The sequence below is a fragment of the Conger conger genome, chromosome 6 (assembly GCF_963514075.1).
Source record: "Conger conger chromosome 6, fConCon1.1, whole genome shotgun sequence".
Classification (NCBI taxonomy): Eukaryota; Metazoa; Chordata; class Actinopteri; order Anguilliformes; family Congridae; genus Conger; species Conger conger.
In genome coordinates this window covers 32368807-32387505 of record NC_083765.1, presented here as the reverse complement: position 1 = coordinate 32387505, position 18699 = coordinate 32368807, and the positions used below count along the sequence as shown (strand labels likewise).

At 44.4% G+C, this 18699-nt stretch overlaps 1 protein-coding gene across 2 annotated transcripts in view; it reads left to right on the top strand.

Annotated features, from left to right (window-relative positions):
- The window catches only part of LOC133130380 (phospholipid-transporting ATPase IA), a 125869-nt gene that overhangs the window by 4975 nt on the left and 102195 nt on the right, over positions 1-18699 (top strand). For both annotated transcript variants that reach the window (XM_061244940.1, XM_061244939.1), the window contains exon 2: positions 16922-17036. In XM_061244940.1, the coding sequence (XP_061100924.1) occupies positions 16922-17036 (115 nt within the window). The remainder of the gene's footprint in view (positions 1-16921; positions 17037-18699) is intronic.

Here is an 18699-nt window from a genome sequence, read left to right as displayed (position 1 = left end):
TGTGCACCACAGTTCAGCCCCCGGTGATCATCACATTCTTTTTCTTTCTCTTTTTCTTTCTTTTTTATTCCCCCCAACTACCATTCATGAAGCCCTGCTATGAACTATCAGAAATTTGTCAGAATACTTTGGCACGATGCCCTTTTTTGTACACCGTAAGTTTAATTCCTGTTTCATAGCCAGACCTATGGAATCAGATTTTATTTTTATTTGCGATTTAAGATGTGAGTGCAGAAGGCTCGGTGTGCAACAGTAAGGACATGATGGTCTTTATGAGCTTCAGCCCTGGGAGTTAGGCTGACATGGAAACCAAAACCTTGCGTGTGGACATAATACAGCCGACGTCAAAGTTGAGGAAAATCTTCCCCTGTCAGGTATGTCGGCGCATTATCGACAAGACCTAAGAGCAGAGAAGTCTATTTGTTATCCGAATGCCAGCATGGGTGCAAATCTTTCAGTAAACACAGCAATCTGAGAGGGGACAGATGCCTGGATGAGCATGTGCACAGTCATAATCCTATGCAAATTCATCACACCGCAAGCTGATATGTGTAGAGATGACAGACCGTCGAACTGGATCCAATGTTTGTGTTTGTGTGTACTGTATGTGAATGTGTGTGTGTCTGCGTGCTTATGAATTAGTGCTCTATAGAGGAATTGGGTCAAAACGTCTTGCTACATCATGGCTCAAATAATTAATGTTAATGGTAAAACGGACACATAATCATGCATGTTTCTAAGTGCTTTTCCTTATGCAACCCTACCCCCAGTTGCTGTTAATAGCCACTGTGCCACTCATCGTGGCTCGTGATGACCCCGAGGAGTGCACAGCTCTCCATCCGAAGGGTTTTAGCATCTCGTGTTAGCGCCGCAAAGGGACCGACGTGACACTTTCGCCGCGAGGGTCAGAGAAAAACACTCGAGCAGTTTTGCAGTGCGAAGGAGGAGATGGGAGGACAGACGCGTTCGATGAAGGATGCTGTCATCCAGTCCCGTCGTGTCTTACGAAAGGGCCGCCAGCAGGCCACGGGAGGCTACCTGCCTGGACTGCGTGAGTCACCGGTCGATTTCACTGCAAAACATGTCTGATCAAGCTTGTTTTAAGTTGCTGTTAGCTTGAAGTGAAATTCTCACCCCATTGGCAAATTGTAAAATAAGTCAAGCTCTCTCACCTCATTGGCAGTTTTTTTTTTTTTTTTTTTTTCATTTGTATCAGTAATAGAAATGAGCTTTTAAGTAGAAATATTAGTCTATGGCCCATGACTCATTCACGCTCGGGCAACTGAGCGGAGCAATTCTAGTAATTCCACCTTCACGGTGTGTGTTCTGTTTGTGTAGAAGTAAGCGGAAGGCCCGCTCTGTTTGTTCATGGGAGCTTTCACCTCGAGAAACGAGGCTTAATGGGCGTGCAAAGTACAGTCGCCTGGTGATTAGATTCAGCCACAGTGCGAGTGGGGCAGGGAATTATGTGAGACGCATTGAACCACAGTAGCATGTTTGCAGCAAACTCGGTTACTCTTGTGGAGAACTGCGGTTTGTTCCAGTCATCTGTGCGAGGAAGCACTTATCGTTGTCACAGATATTTCTGTCTACCCAAGCACCTTGATGAAGGTAAGTAATGCTATTGGAGTTCATTCAGAAGTGGCTGTTTCAACATTCGCTTAAACTTTACATTTTATGGATTACAATTTTAAATAGTTTTTGTTCTAATCACCATTGGGGCAATGCTGTGGGACTCCAGCATACCCCTTAACCCCTGGGCACTTAGGTCAAGATGAAAAGAGCTGCCTAATCTGCTAACAGCAGCAGTGCACTGACAGAGCCATTAGAAAAATGAGGTAGTCTCTCTCTCTTTCTATCTCTCTGTCTCTGTAAGAAAATATTATTTTGCTCTGGATGAGGGCGTCTACTAAATTAATGTAATTTAAAATCATGTCATTATATCACACCGTTTTATAAGGAATGAAAAGAGCAGCATACTATTTGCAGGTCTAAAAAGTTTTAACAATCAACCGCAAATATATTTTCTTTAGTTTAGCTGGTATCATACTGTAGGTATCTTGCTTCTACCAGGTGAGAAACTGTGGACCTGATACAGAGTAGTGATGGAAAATTCTTAAAACTTGCTTTTCTAGGATGAATGGTGAAGGACACTTACTTACTAATAATAATAATGAAAATGGCAAAGGTGCAGCTGCATTTTACATAAAATAATGTAATAAAGACTTGTTTGTGTGGCAGCCACCAATTGTGAGAGTTTAGCAGAAAACCCAGTGTCAACATAATTTTTTTGCTCAGTCTCTTTGGGCTTGCAGTCGGTCTTGGATCATTGAAACACATCGGCGCAGAGCTAGGTCTCAGAGCGCCCCTCCCTTTCTCACGAGAGAGCAGCAGGGAACCACGGCGCTGCCAGAGGTTGCCATGGAGATGGCGAGAGAGGCTTAGAACTCTGGCTTGAAATAAAGAAGAAGTGACAAAGCATTCACTGGAAATCAGAATGGGGTTTATTTCAGGGAGAAATGTCAGCTTCTATCTGTGGAGTGGGGTAGCCCAAGTTTTCATCTTTGTTTCCAGAGATATTCTCATAGTGTGTTGATTGAGAACAGAAATATGTTAAATGCAGGTTGTTTCAACTTCCGTTGTGCTTCTTTTGTTTTTCGTAAATCAGTAAGTGGCTTTTCCGGATGTACTTGTATTCCTGAACTCGCTGACCTTAGTTAATAACTTCTAATCGGCTAATCTGACTGTGAACCCTTTGCTTATGTAGCATAATACTTTTTAAAAAGGGGAAAAAGATGACCGCAGAAAGTTCAAAAGGTCTTGGTGCTTAGTGCTTTCAGAAAGGGAAGCCACACACTTTTAATCCGCTCCTTAAACTCTGAGGAAGCGTTGTTTACTCAATGGGAGCCTGCTATCTGCTCTATTTCCACCCTCCGCCTTTTATGTAAAGATCCCTCATCATCCAGGCTTCCCCTATAAGCCCTCAGGTTCCCCCTCCTTCTGGTCTTTAGTTAGACTAATCCTCTAATGTTGTCACCCTGGGTCAGGACATCCCAGTTTAGTGGCGGGCGGGAGGAGGAGGGGGGAAAGCGCTGCTGTTTTCCTGGCCTGGGTTTCGACGGTACTGTACGACCACAGTCCAGGGTAGGTTAAGCTTCTCTGCTGAGGTAGACAGAAATACGAGGAGATTATCTCCTGCGATTGCAGCCTCCGGCCCGTGCAACTTTCCCTGCAGAGGGATGGACACTGGGGAAGGGGGTGCACCACCTTCACTGACCTGCTCGGCGCATATACACACACACACACACACACACACGCACACACACACGCACACACACACACATCACACATGGGCACATGTGCACGCGCACACACACACACACACACACACACACACACACGGGCACATCACACACATACACACATACACACACAGAAATGCTTAATATGTGTTATTTGTGGTCTTTCACCGTTTTAATGTCTTTATCACTGTCTGTATCAATCGTTTGAAAATGATGGGCCTAGGTTTGAAATGGATTTTGAGACCCTTAAAATTGCTACTATACGAATAAATGTGAAAGAGCAAAATCTTTTCAGTGTGAAGGTATAGGCCGCTCGATGCAATGCTAGTTCATGTTAGCATAGCATAGTCTGGAGCCCCAAGCGTTTAGCCTCAGAAGTCTCTGACATCTTTTATCATTCCTTTATAGCTGAGAAGAGAGCAGGTATGGACAACATATAGCAGAACATCCATTTTTTTAAAATGACAATTTACATAAGATGCGTTATTATTGATCTACTTAAGATCAGTTTTTAAAAGCCAATTTCCTTCATTATAGCTCTTCCCATTCTATATTTTTCTGATGGACACTTTACGGTTGTGCCTTTACCACCTGAGTTTAATTAAAGTTATCATGGCTGCATGGCATTGTGTGCTCGTTTGCCTAAGTGATTTAGCTGAGCGAAATGCGTCCAGTACATTTAATCTTGAGTGTTGTGCCTGCTGACTGGAAGCGCTGTTAAATGCGCCGTCTGTAGAACTTCATGTCAGGGGCAGTCCTTTTCAGTGCTCGCTCTGACATGTTAATTAATCTCCGGATGTCTAGCTGTCTGCATTTGAGGTGATCCTCTATCTTTCTGTCAGTGGAGAAATGTGATGCCCTTTAATATTTCCCCTTTAAAATGAACAGAAGTAATGAATATGCCTGTGTAACGTTTTGCTGGTTCACAATCTTCACCCGAGAATACGTAAGTGTAAGTGTTCCACGCCTGCATTACGGCCTCAGTGCTGTGTGACTTATGCATCGCCGCAGGTTGTGCATTATGTGCTTTTAATCCATCCTTGCCAATAGTCTCTACAAAATACTTCTCTTCTCCTCATCTGTTTGAGGGTGCCAGCGTCCCCCTCCCTCATTTATATAAGAGATATTATTACATTTGACAGGCCTCTCCTCTCCGTTGCAGTAGGCTGGACTAGCCTGCCAAAACTGCAGAGGTGCTTTGGCAGCCCACATGCTCCCTCTGTCCCACGCACTGCGCACTCCCCTAGCCGGAATGTCTGAGGAGCGCCGCACAGAACACCCCTGTTTGGGGATGCCTCGTCCCTGATGGTATTGGACCCCAGAGGTCTGAATCTCCACAGGTTCGGGCCTGCTGTCTACCCAGAAGTTTACAGATAGTAGCGTAGCAACACTTCTGTCTGCTGTTAAGGATTGATAATAGTGCTGCAGACCTTCCAGTTTCTGTAGTGTGCTGTAGTGCAGTGTGTTGTATTGTAGTGGCATTATGCTCAACTAGCTAATTAAAACTGCTCTATTTGAGAGCACAGGGGTGATAAACGTATTCATATTCACGTTTAAGAGAAGAAAAACAGCCCTAAATCTAGCTGGTTAGTCTGTTCTGATCAGTGCGAACAGCGACAGATGTATTATTTATTTTCATGAGGGAGGAAAAAGAAAATAAACAAGGTACATATAATTCAGTCTCAGGCTGAGGCTACACGCTTGGCTTACCTTTAGCAACAGTAGACTTACAGATAGCTAATGCACAGAGCAGCATGGGCAGAGGGTCCCATCTCTTCCCGCCTCAGTTGTTGTGTGGGAGGAGTTGGTCACGACCAAACGCAGCGATACCACGCAGTCATAGGAGCCTGCAGGAAGCCAAAGGCACAGGTTGGCTGTGACTGAGCCACACATGATCTGAAACAAGAGCTTCAGCCATCTGATCACCGCGTGTTTACTGATACTGACCGGAGTCGTGAGATGGGTATTTCCCAGTAATCTGGTACACCCTGGAATGGTCCACACCTTGGAATATATTGTGGCAGTATCATGTATCTTTACTGCATATATTAATTGTATCCAGTTCATATTTTCCATATATTGTGACATTACGCAGTATGAAAATGTTCCGGTGCTTTAACAAAAAAATGTGTTTGTCTTTTCAAAAATATGTTTTAAAGAATATTTTCTTATTGTGGCATATTCCATTTCTGTTAAAATCCAGGACTTTATGTTCTGCTAAACCATCAATAGTATAATGGAGATCTCCTCCAGGTTAATGTTTTGTTCATTTAAAGTGACTGGGCTTAGAAAAGCACTAGGCTAAATGTTAATGCTTTTAGAATACAAACAGAGACCATTCCTAAAGGGTGAAAACAAATCAATTTCCAGCTAACAGGGTTTCCCTCTTTTACAATAGCCTACTGGCAGTCCACAGAGTTGTTTGTATGTAGCTCAAATCTCTGAAACTTTTTTGTCATGACAAGTGTATCATTGTTATTTATACTACTCGAGTCACTGGAACCCTATAAGGAAATGGCATTTAGCCATCTGTGTGATGAAGTGCGTGTATGTGTGACTGCGGAGAGGTATGCTGGACAGAGCGTCGTTAGCTTTAGCCCATTAAACGCTTTGTGGAGATTAGCAGGTAGTGCTCACTCCTTTCATGGGGGCTCCGCCTTCACCTTTCAGTGTCCACGTGGTGGGTCATCTGTGAAGAGGCACACAGGCCGACACACCTGTGTCTCACACACAGACACACACACACACAAATACACACACACACACACACATACACACTCTCTCACACACACACACACACACACACACACACAAATACACACACACACACACACACAAATACACACACACACACACACACATACACACACACACACACATACACGCATATACACACACACACATACACACTCTCACACACACACACACATACACACACACACACATACACACTCTCACACACACACACACACATACACACTCTCACACATACAGGCACACACGCACATACAGACACACATACACACTCTCACACATACAGGCACACACGCACATACAGACACACACACACGCAGACGCATGCGCACACACTACTCCACCGTCTCGTTCAGTTTGGGAAGGTGGCGCATCAATCATGTCAGTAGCCAAGAGGGCTGGCTGTTCATCACGGTGTCACTGCTGCCTGCAGTGTGCATGCGGCTCTAATTAATTTTGCCAGTCATTCTCTCTAATTTGTCTAGGGGTGGCTGAATTAGGTGGAGTGGTCCATTTGCAGATTTATTATTTAGTTTATTTGCTAATGGCTCTTGATATATTTACCCATAGCGGCCGAGAGGATTAGATTCAGAAAGCAAAGCAACTGCAGGGCCTCGTTTTGTTTTTGTTTCATTCTCGTTTTCGTTTTGGTTCTCCTTAGGACCTTTTGATTGGCAGTTACCATGACGACCACATTAACGTCAGCTCTGCTGTGGCGGGAGCTCGATTCCGGCTCGAGCCAGGCCAGCAGGGCGGGGTTGTTTCTATCCGCCCTCCGTCACAAATTCTGCAAGGGGCTCTGTAAAATGCATTGGGGCCTGGGACAATCTTTATTTGTTTGTCACTTTTCAGATTATGGAGCTTAAAGTACTTTCCAAAACGAAAGAAAGATGATAAAACAGACCAAAGTAACACATGACGGTAAAAATTAGACCAACAATGCATAGACAGCATTATAAAGAAAATAAAATCAGATTGATAATAACATAAAATGAACAAAAAATTAATTCACACAAAGGCCAACCTAAAAAAAAGACTTGGTTCTAAAAATAAAAAAACGAATAAAAGGCAAGACAGACAGGGCCTGTTGAAAGCAGCACGGACGTGCAGATCTCTCCACTGGTTTAATGGAGAGAGCTTCCTGTAGGCTCTCCTGGGTCCTTCTCGTCGCTGACACCAGTGGTTTGGGTGGGGTCGAGGGCGGTCGATCCATACGCGGAGCTAATTATCGTCCCGGGGTTTTGTAATTGAATTTTAATGAGCCTTTTGCGTCTAGAGCTGAAGCAATAGAAAAAGCCCTGATGTGACCCATGACAACATTACTCCACCTACACCCCCACCTACTGTACACCTCCCTCCTCCACCTCCTCTCTGTGGCCCTTCTGAACCTTGTATACGGACCAGCATACAAGGCCCCGGACCTGATGGCTTTTCTGGTCAGCATCTCTCCTATTAAAGCTCCTGATACAATATAGCTAGCTGTTAGTATCTGGGTTTAATTTTAGAAGTAACTGTAAAAGTTCTTGATGTTGCAGGTGTTTAAATATGCTATTCCAGGCCTGACTGCAGCTATTCCCAGATTCTGAGATGTTATTTAATAATTTATTTTAAATCCCCTGCGCGTACTCGTTATGTCCTGAAGCTACGCCTCTCTTCCCTCCTTCATCCGGCCTCTGCAACTCCCTGGCTCCCTGCAGCGTCCTTTCCCACAATGCTCTGTTGCCGAGCGGCAGCTGAGCATCACCACAGAGCGAGGGGGTAATCCTGGCCTGGCTTCACCACCCTGCCCCCCTCTCTCTGCAGTGCCGGGCTAGCCGTTGTGTAACGCCCCCCCCCCACTCCTCGGTTTGAGGACAGTGAACTGGAGTAAACTTGCCCCCCTCCCCCCTTCACCCCCCTCCTGTTCCTTGCTATGACAGTGCGGCTGCTGGGGGTGGGCTATTTTTATCACAAATCCTCCTCACCAGGGAGAGGTAGCTGGAGGTGCCCCCACTCTGAGCTCTGGAAAACCGTGCCGCAAACGATAAACAAGCAGCAACACCCCGCTCCCGAAAAATCCCCGGGACGGCGTGACGCAGCCGGGGAGGGAGCGACACGGGAAGGGAGGGAGGGAATGGACGGAGGCGGAGGAGGAGTGACGGGAGTCCCACTCCGTTTCCCCGCGGTGGGGCAGGAGACGGGGGAGCGAGGAGAGCGCGGGGGAATGCCGAGCGGCGTCTCAGATTACTGTGTTTTCGCACCGCTAGTTTTAGTTCCCTCCTCTCCTTTCCGGCAGCTGGTAAGCTTTGGTCACAGTTCCGTTCCCTGCCTTCCTGGATAGCCGCGCCCTCTCTCGTGAATATTAATTCGCTTGGCAGGATTTTGGTTACGGGTAATGACGTCCCCCTGACCTTTGCGGATGGCGGTAAGGCAGGCTGGGTACATGGTGTGAGGTCTATGCGGGGCAATGCGACACTGACGGTGGTGGGGTTGCAGGTGCCGCTGTCCTCAGAGAGATCAGCTTTCGGAACGGGGCTGGCAAGAATGGCCCGAAACGCATCTCATCTCAACGACCGCAAAAACAACCGTAACTCAACCCCCCCCCCCGAAGTCTTGTCACTGGGCCCATTTTACGGTCCAGAAACCCCACCCCAGCATTTTTGGGTAGCGTCCATCAGGCCTGCTTGTGTACCGCCTGGGTCCTGAGGCTTTCAGCTCTCTGGCTGTACCCTCTCTACTTTAGGAGTGTGGCTCTTGAACCGGGGCGCCTCTGTGCTAGCCGTCTGTGACATCACTGGAGTGCTCTCCAAAGCCAGATTAAAACCTCGTTCTGGGAATGACATCCTCGCCGTCTCCCTTAACAGATGGGCCCCCGCTTCTGAGCACGTCGCCTGAGAAAGACGCCTGTCTCAGCTGCACGTTTCTCGCGTGGAACGAGACGGTAACGTGTTGTCTGTGTGCGATCGCGCGTCGTAATTTTATCGCACCTTGAGCTGCGTGGGAGTAGGACTACGCGGTGTGTTGAGACAAGTTTCATCATCCTTGCGCTGAAATGCTATTTTCCACATTCCTTATACAGCTGCAGTAACACCTGACAAATTCTGATTTCATTCTCAGTGGAAATCTTTGCCTGTAACAGATCTCTTTGGCTAATTTTAGCATGCCGATCCACTGCAATTCCGTGCTCAAGCTAGGTTTTGAAACAGCTGGTAGCTGGTTGACCAGTTAAACCAGGCCTATACTCAACATGGTTTGACTGGCTCAAGCTATGTTTTGAAATGGCTAGTAGCTGGATTTTACACCAGGGTTCAAATATGCTGCACATATGCTTCAAATATGTTTCAAACAGGATTTTCTGATGCAAAGCTTGTTCATGTGGACTTGTATTTGTATTTTATTTTTTTACTCATTCACGCAAAAACAATATGAGAGGATTACATTTAAGGTCATGACCTAAGATTATATAAGCCAGTACTGTTTCAGGATTTCAGGATCTCGACCAATCAGAGTCCAGTGTGTGTTGTGTACCCATAGACTGAAGCGCCTCATCAGTAGCACCGATGTTGAGTTTCGTGGAAATCTGGCCTGAGTTTGCTGGCATGATTAAATGCTAACATTGCTGTAATCAGTATCAAAGATTGAGCACAGTCCAGTGGTCTTGCGGCCGGATTTCCTACTTCAGTTACCATCCGGAGAGTCCTGCAAGCCTTTCTGATTAGGTGCCATGTCCTTGTTTCATTGGCCCAAAAACAAAAGCATTCTCTCTAGCTGTTTCACAGCTCCCCGAATGCGCAGAACGAGCTTCAAAGCCATTAGTGTTGGTGTTTTGATGTCGACCCTGCAGAAATACAGCATCTGTGATGCACTCTAGCACCCTCCTTTCAGCCATATTTAAATTGAGGGGGAAAAATGTATTCATGGTGAGTGTATCGGGTTGGGATTTTCACCCCCTAAACTGGATGGGAAATCAGCAGTCGAGTGGAATTGGCCAATGACAGAGACCCACGAGGCAGCGTGGATCTGAATCCCGCTGAAGCACCGTGTGTATTTTTAATGGGATGCATGAGAGGCATGATTGAGTATATAAGGGCTGCCAGCTGCTTGTGCAGGCGTTGAGCCGCATACTGTATGTTTGTGCCTTAAAGCATCTTTAGTATTTTGGTATGTACAGTAGCAATTCATAATGTAATAATGGCACAATGTTATCTGCCTATGGTATGATAAAAATGTTCCATTTATTTTTGCGTGTAATGTACAGCACAGTTGGCCAATCCTGATCATGGACAGGAATGAGGTTGCATTTATTTTTGTGTGTAATGGAGCCTAATAATTATTACATTGCATGCAAAAAGTTCTTTGATTTTATGCCACGGTCTGGGTGAATACTTGATTTTGATTGGATGCTAGGTGGTGATTATTTTTGTATAATCATTCAACGTTTGGCAGATAGTACCAGTCGAGCCTAATCATTGTTCTAAATTCATACACTGTCTGCAATTTGCTGCAACTAAAGGAGAGACCCAAAGCCATCAGTGTGATACGAGATAAAAGTTTTTATTTTTATTTTATTGATCATGATTTGTCATGCCAATAAAGCGACTTGCATGTAAAAATTGTGAAATGGTTTTATGAAGTTCAGTGAATAGCCATAAGTGCTCTATTGTTTTGCGATTTTGTTTGCTAATTAACCTCACTCTACACAGACTGGATAGGGAATGACTGTCAGTCACTCTTAAGACATAACCTATTAGCCAGCTTATGAATGTGAAGTGACCAGATGTGTCAGGAAATATTTCCTTGGATTTTTCAGCACACAACATCTTTAAAGGAAAGGATTTCATACAGGATAGGTAGATACCCTTATCTGCTGGAACAAATCAGAGTGGTTTCTTGAATGAACCAAGAGCTCACACCACAAAGCATGAGTGCTTTTCACTCCCACTGAAGCAATCGCAGGTCTCTGCCGGTCTGTAGTCATGTGACATCTACCTATTTAATGCAAAGTAAAGTAATTACTTTCCATGATTTCTATAAAGGATTCAATTTGCGGACTCCGTACCATGTAATATTTGGAGCATTCTGGCATCATTTTAATAAAGTATGCTCAATACACGGCAGTATATTAATAGCATATTCTGCTCAGTCTAGCACTTGGACAATGACTAGGCTCATATATTAACAGATTTGTTTGCTGCCAGTGATGATTTCAGCGACAATTTAATCTTCTAGCCTTCCATGAAGCTGCAAACATGTTGTCAATTAGGTTAGTTACCCCTCATGTGTGGCAAAGTTTTATGTGCCTATTTTGAATTGTGTGTTATTCATATTTGTGTTTGGTTTAAGTTCTGTAGCTATTTGTTTTATTTGAGTTATTATTGAGTTATTATTGTTTTATTATATAAATCGTTGCTTTAATAATATTTATTTGCTCTTCTTGAATCTAGCTCATAAATAAAATGAGGTCATGCAGACAATAGCAAGAGGAAATTGCTAAAATTAGATTTGTTCATAGAACACAGACAAGCCATCCACACTGTGACTGACAAAACGACACAGTGCATGTGCATGCACGTGAATATGTGACATGCAGGCTACACTTATTGAAGCTGATGGTGAACGTGCGCTCATCTTTCCCGGTAATGTGTGCAGTGTGACCAGGTGACGTGACCTTATTTCAGTGGCTTGTTTTACAGAGTGATGCACTTGACATTAAGCCAAAGTTCTCCTTTTCGATCCCTCTGTAAAGGGTTTCACTTTCTGACCGATCCCTCTGTAAAGGTGTTGGTCAGAAAGTGAAGAGATCACCGTGGGTGCAGGACAGGTCTCAGAGACTGTCAGGCCTCCATTTTAAGTGCCGGTAATTATACCCACCACAATAATGCTTTCCTAGTGACAGGAGAGTCAGGTTTAACTCCCAGAGACCTACGCATATTTTGGCAGATTTCCCCTCCTCTTAGTTTTTAACACATAATAACTTTAGTCTGCCTTTACCTTCACCATCAACCTATTGATCATTTTTTTTAGAATACCACCAACACTTTCAAACTGTCGTTTCATTGTATTATGTGTGTGTGTTAACTGCGATGAACAAAAAAATGATTTAGTGAATTTCTTCCAATATCTGTTCCAAGGTCTTTTATTCATATTTCTGTCACTCCAAGGTCTTGGCATGAACAAAAAACAACGTCACATATCACAGAAAGCATAAAATATTTATATAATTATACATTGAAATTGCCAAACAAAACCGTGTAATTGGCAAACAACTAGAGGAACCATACAAATATAGGCGCTATCTATACATGAAATATATAGTACTCCTAAAACGTCTCTCACTCTGCTAACTCCTTTCTTGACAGAGGCAAAGTGGGAGACTCTTTGCAACTGGACTGCCTACATTCTTTATAAGATATCCCCATCTCTGTTTACTCTTACGGAGTGTCTACGAAAAGCGGATACATTTCTGCATTGGTAGATAGATGGTAAACCCCACCCCCATTTACATTACTACAAAAAACATGATGGTAACCGTCGGCTTTGTGAGAATCTTAGCTTTTAAAGTATAAGGAGTGCATTATTGCCCCGGTGACCAGGGGGTCTCTAATAATGCCCATACTGGGTGGAACCACAATGGGCTGTCATTCACTGACTTGAATGAACCCATCATAAGACTTTGCTGTGATATATAATCATTTTACCCAGTTTTGGTTTCATGAAGTCCTCCACCAACTGAGGAAACTTTGTTCAAAGTTGCTGGACTTCCACAAAGTCATATGCTCCACTTTTGTGTGCAATGGACTCAACTACCAAACACAGGCTGTTCTGATTTGTCAGTCTTTATTCTCACAAAATATGCCAAGGGGTTCACAGCCTTTTGTGCCAGTCATATACCTTTTTGCTATACGCCTGGTGAAAGCAGAACATTTTGGAGCAGTAATCCTACCTGCTTTGGGCAATATAACCAATACTTTATTGCGAGTTACACCAATTCAGTGAATTGGAGCTAAAGGTTGCAGTTCAAACATGAACTATGAGACGCTGGTTGAATAACGAGAGCTGTGTTTCTGTAGTCCTTTCACAAGTCTTCCTCTGAGAATCTGACCGTTGTCTAAACTGGCATGTCTCTGTCGGTAGTACAGAAAGTGCTGTTCCCAGCCAGCGAGACCACAGTGTCTTAGGAGCTTCCAAGATCCGACCATCTGGCTTTAGAGTCACTAAATTACCATATTTACAAACTTGGTGTTGTTGCCTTTAATCTGATTCTGATTGTCTTGCCCTACAATTGTATAATTTTAGTAGAGAAATGGCAGTTCCTGACAAGTGAAGCTTGTACCTGGTCACCCACTGTAGGGAGTTCTGAATGCTATATTGGTTCTTAAGAGTTTGCTGCTTAAAAAGCACGAATGCCAAAGTGGCCTATAAATAGTTTACACACTGTGTCTTTGTTCCACTAACAAGTATGAAAATCATATCACCCATTATCCAAAGAATTTACATAATGACCTAAATCAGGGTCACACCCTGGCCTAGAGCTTTCAGTCCTTTCTTTCTCTTACCAGAAAGCATCAAGGGAGTACGTGTTAATTAGCTTCATGTGGTGGTGTTATGTTATTGTCATGTTTCTCTCCTGACAATCCGCAGGTAACCTGGGAATGCTTACCAGCAGCTCACCGGCTGGCTTCAGGGAACATAATAATAACTTAATTATACAGTCAGGTCCAGGATTATTGGCACCCTTGATGAATATGCACAGAAAATGCTATAAACAAGTAAATCATAGAAGTAGTGTACTTCATTAAGGATTCAATGGAATCAGCCAATAATACATATATTTCCAGAAAAAAACAGAAAACAGAAAATGGTTTTACAATTATTGGCACCCCTGGTTTAATACAAACACCCCTGGTAAAGATGACACCCATGAGTCTTTTCCTATAATTTGTGATATGGTTAGAAAACATATTTTGACGGATTTTTTACCATTTCTCCATGCAGAACTTTTCAAGATCATTGATATCCTCTGGGCTTGTGCTCATGGACTGCTCTCTTCAGTTCAGACCGCAGGTTTTTGATGGGAAAGTCTGGAGACTGAAATGGCCACTGCAGAACATAGATGTTGTCACTGAACCATTTCTGTGTTGGTTTTGATGTATGCATGGAGTCATTGTCTTGCTGGAAAATCCACCTCTGACCATATCTCCGCTTCCTAGCACAGACAACTAAGTTTACTGCCAAAATGTCTTGATAATCTTGAATTCATTATGCGATTGATCTTAAATAGTGCTCCTGGACCACTGGCAGCAAAACTTCCCCAAAACATTCATATTTGACAGGACTGTAGGTATTAGGTGCTTCTCCTTTTGAATTCCCTTTTGCTGCCAAATATGTCAATGGTGTATATGGCCAAAAATTCATTTTTAGTCTCATCTGACCATAGCGCTCTCTTCCCGTCATAATTCCGATTACATTTGACTCAAATGCTTGCTTGCATGTATTGTGCTGGGTAAGTGCTTTCTTTGTGCCACCCTTCCAAAGAGGTGTTTTATTGTTCTTTTTGAGACTTTGTGACCTCAGAACGCAACTGCAATTCATAATTCATTTGTTATCTTTAGGTTATTCATGGCCTACCTTACCACCTTTCCCCATCCGTGGGGAAAATGTACACATGCGTCCTCTTTCTGGCAAGAAAACCATTCCATTCCTTATTGCCCTTACAGTGCTAAGTGGTATGCATTTATGTATTTATTTGTACCCATTACCAGACTTGAAGGTAACTTACAGCAGCATTAGCAAGAGACCTTTTGCTTTATGGTCATGGGTAACGATCATTGCCTTTTAAGAATTTTGAAGAGCCGTTGGGCAGAGGGCAAGTACAGCGTGTGGCGTGGTCCGTCCAATGAGCCCACAGTGGCACAGTATCGCATTGGACAGCACATCGATTTGCGCGTTAAAGAAGGAAAGAAGCGGTCTGCGTGCGTGGCTCCATGCTGAGTTATTGCTCAGTTGCAGTACTAAAGTTCCTCAGTTCATGAGTAACTCTCTGGCATTCAGACTGCTCTCTTAGCCACCGTAAATAATGACCTCAGGAATGGGTGGTTGGACTGGAATCGATCCTACATTTTCTTGTATGTTGAACTGGACTCATTCTGTAAAAGCTCCATCTCTCTATAACTGTCTCAGATCCTAGATTGGTCTGACTTGACTTGACCACAAGTGTGTGATTCTCGTTTTTTTTTTCTTTTTCTTCAAACAACCATGGGATTAAACAAACTAAAGCATGTAGTTAATGCAATGGTTCATGAAAACTTCTGTGTTGGTCAGGAGTAAATTTGTCAAGGAAATGAAGTGACATACATGTGGTTTAGTATAAGTGTGTGTTTGTGCTCGTGTGCGTGTGTGTGCAAATATGCTTGTGTTAGCACTGCCCATTTGGCCCGTGGGCAAAGAAGCACCCATGTGCCCTAATGTTGGTACACTAATTAGATCAGGGCTGTTTGGTAGATTACACAGGCAATGGTGTAGACACTGAAATAAGAGGCCCATTGTTCTCCGCCCAGGTCAGCCCAGAGTACACAGCGCTCCAGACAGGAGAGACAGAATTATCAGCACTGCAGACTGCTGCCCTTTCTCTCCATCTCTCCCTATCTATTCTCTCCTGCTACCTTTGTTTACCTCCCTGTCTGTCCCTCCTATTACACCTTCTTTCTTTCCCTCTCACTCATGCTCCTCTCTTTCCTGGATTATCCCTGTTTGGTGAAGTGACAGAAAGGCAGGGGTAGACGGAGCTGTGCTGTCAGAGACGTGCTCTTCAGTGGGGCAGGGCCTTTTCGCAGGTGCGCTGGCAGGTGGAGGAAACGTGAGCACGGCGCTGCATCGTGTGCTGGTGCTGCCGTGTGGCTGGGTGGATGTGATATAATCTGGACTGCTTGTTCCTGTCACTGTGGCTGATGTGTTCGGATGCTCCTGGAGGTTTTCCTGTGGGCCAGATCCCGCAGGGATTTCACTTCAGCAGTGTGTCTCCATGGGGATAATCCCCTCCCAAAGCATGAATCCCTGAGCCGCTCTGTCACTCACTCGCACTCTCTGCTCTCCCTCTCTGTCTCTCTATGTCTCTCTCTCTGTCTGTCCTCTCTTTCTCTGTCTCTCACTTTCTGTCTCTTTCTCTGTCTGTCCTCTCTTTCTCTGGCTCTCACTCTCTGTCTCACTCTCTTATTCTCTCTATCATTGAAGTGTGTTTGTGGATCATCCACGGTGTACCATTTGGACAGTGTTGTGGCACGCGGTGTCCTTGAATTACTGGTCACAAGTTTTTGGGTGAGTTGCAGAACTCAGAATAGAGTGTTTCTCACAGCTCTTGTGCACATTATTGTGGGGGCTTTCCCAAGTGCTGCTTTTTAATCAGAGTCCACAAACTCTCCCCAGTCTGGAGTCGCAGTTATAATCAAATTAACAGGCTTATGACAGTGATTCCACTGTGAAAGAACACTCCATTTACCCCAGCCCCCCCACCCTCCTCTGTTACTGAGGCCAACATGCCAGAACATGCTCTGTTCTGCGCAACCAAAGAATTCGCACCGCAGCCCGCATGAATCTGTACATCACAGAGCCAATCCGGTTCATTCGCTTTAGCAAAAGAGAGTTTGGTACGCTTGGACAGAATACACTGGGTCTGTTTTATGCTGTAACCATGCAGAAAGAAATGATTCTCTGAACAGATGGCGGGAAAGATGCCGTTATAGGTCGGAGAACAGAGGACTGGGTATTGCCTTCTGGCAGCGATTCACCCAGCCGGAAATGTCCAAGGCTCAAAATGTGCGCGCTGCTAACTAGAGCCTGCTGGTCCTTAAATCCTCACCCTCCACCTTTCTGTTTTCTGTCCCTCTCAGGGTACGAGAAGACGGAGGATGCCTCGGAGAAGACCTCCCTGGCCGATCAGGAGGACGCCAGGCTGATCTTCATCAACCAGCCCCAGTTAACCAAGTTCTGCAGCAACCGTGTCAGGTAAGGCAGTCATTCCAGGAGAGGCCCAGTGCGACCAAGCCAGATGGAGGCGTTCTCATTCGATACTGTCACCAAAGAACAAGAATATCTCACTCTTTAATGCTGCAGCTTAATCGAGCCCATGACGGCTAGATTTACTGCAAGTCCTGAAAAAAAAAAAAAAGTACTGAAATTTCACTTTGAATTGGCAAATAAAGAAAGGTCATGAAGTATAAAAATATAAGTTTTTTCTTTCAATGTGTGAGTCTAGTGCTTTTAAGAACTATAAACCAAAAAACATTTGATGATGAAAGCAGGCTTCTCAATAAATCTAGGCTGGTTCGTAAGGGACCACTGGCCCTTGTCCGATTGCTGTTCCTTGCAGTTGCTTACAGTACAGTTTTGTAGAACCTGAAGGAGTTGAACAATGAGTGTGGCTTGTCAAGTTCTCTCAGAAATTCCCTTCAGATGTGTAGAGCACAGCACAGCCCCCTTGGGCTAGCAGCACAGGGGGCGTTGTCGCATTGCGGTGCCTTGCCGCATGACACCCCCCTTGTTCCTGCTCTTTTCACACCATCAGCAGAGCTGGGAGGAACCCCCCCCCCCCCTTTAGAGATCCACTGAGGGGCCCGCAAAGTTCACAACACTGCGGCAACTTTTGAATTACACCACACTACAGAATGTCACAAGTTCAATTCCCATGTTGCCATTGGACCCTTGGGTGCAGGCATCCCGCTGTGTGAATACATAATGCCACAGCTCGGAGCTGTGTGGACTTCACACCAACCACAGTTTCCTCTTCACCCAACTCGAAGACTCTAGTTATCTCAGGGTCTTTATTTTAGCTACTTGTAGTCATCTACTTGGCTGTAGCGTAGCGGTTAAGGTCTTTGACTGGGACCTGGAAGGTTGGAGGCCACAGTGCAGCCTACATTGGTCCAGGGGGGATTGGCCCCTGCTTAGTCTAATCAGTCCTGAGTATCAGAAGGCTCAGCTTGTTTTGGTTTTTTTTCTGCATAATAGATACTTAAGTGGTAAATAATAGTAATTGGACCACCCCTTTTGTAGTCCAATAAACAGCTAAGAGTTTTATGCAAATTATTATTAGCATTTTTAATTTAAAAAGAAATATTGCCTGGCAGGATGGTAAAAGATAAAAAAGGTGGTGTTTTTTTTGGATTTCATTGGTCAGTTGCTGACTTAACAACCCTCCTCCAGATGGTCTTGCAAAAGTTTCCAAGTTTTAGTTGCTAAGCCTGCTAGCTGCAGTAAAAGCACCGGCCAGCCAAAGAAATCTGTTCAGTGAGTAATTCCCGCACTGCTGGCCATTGACATCAGCTAGATGCTTTTTTATCACACTAATTCTGAAGACACATAGCTGTAAGGAGGTGATGTGGTGCAGTATACTTACCATTGATGTGGCAGTGACTAGGTGATGTATAACATCAACAGACCCCTGCTGTGTTTGACAGCTGGGGACAACTGGCAGGCAATGGCTTGCTCATGGTATTCTGTAAGTAAGCTTGAACAGAATTGTTGGTGTTTTATGCCATCACACAACTAACACTGGTTAGGTACAGTATACTGATTTCAAGCAGAATCATTTACTGCATGTAGACTATCAAAGTACAAAAATGTAGGGTCTACAACAATTTTACGTGTGCTGGCTCAAAATGGCTGACAA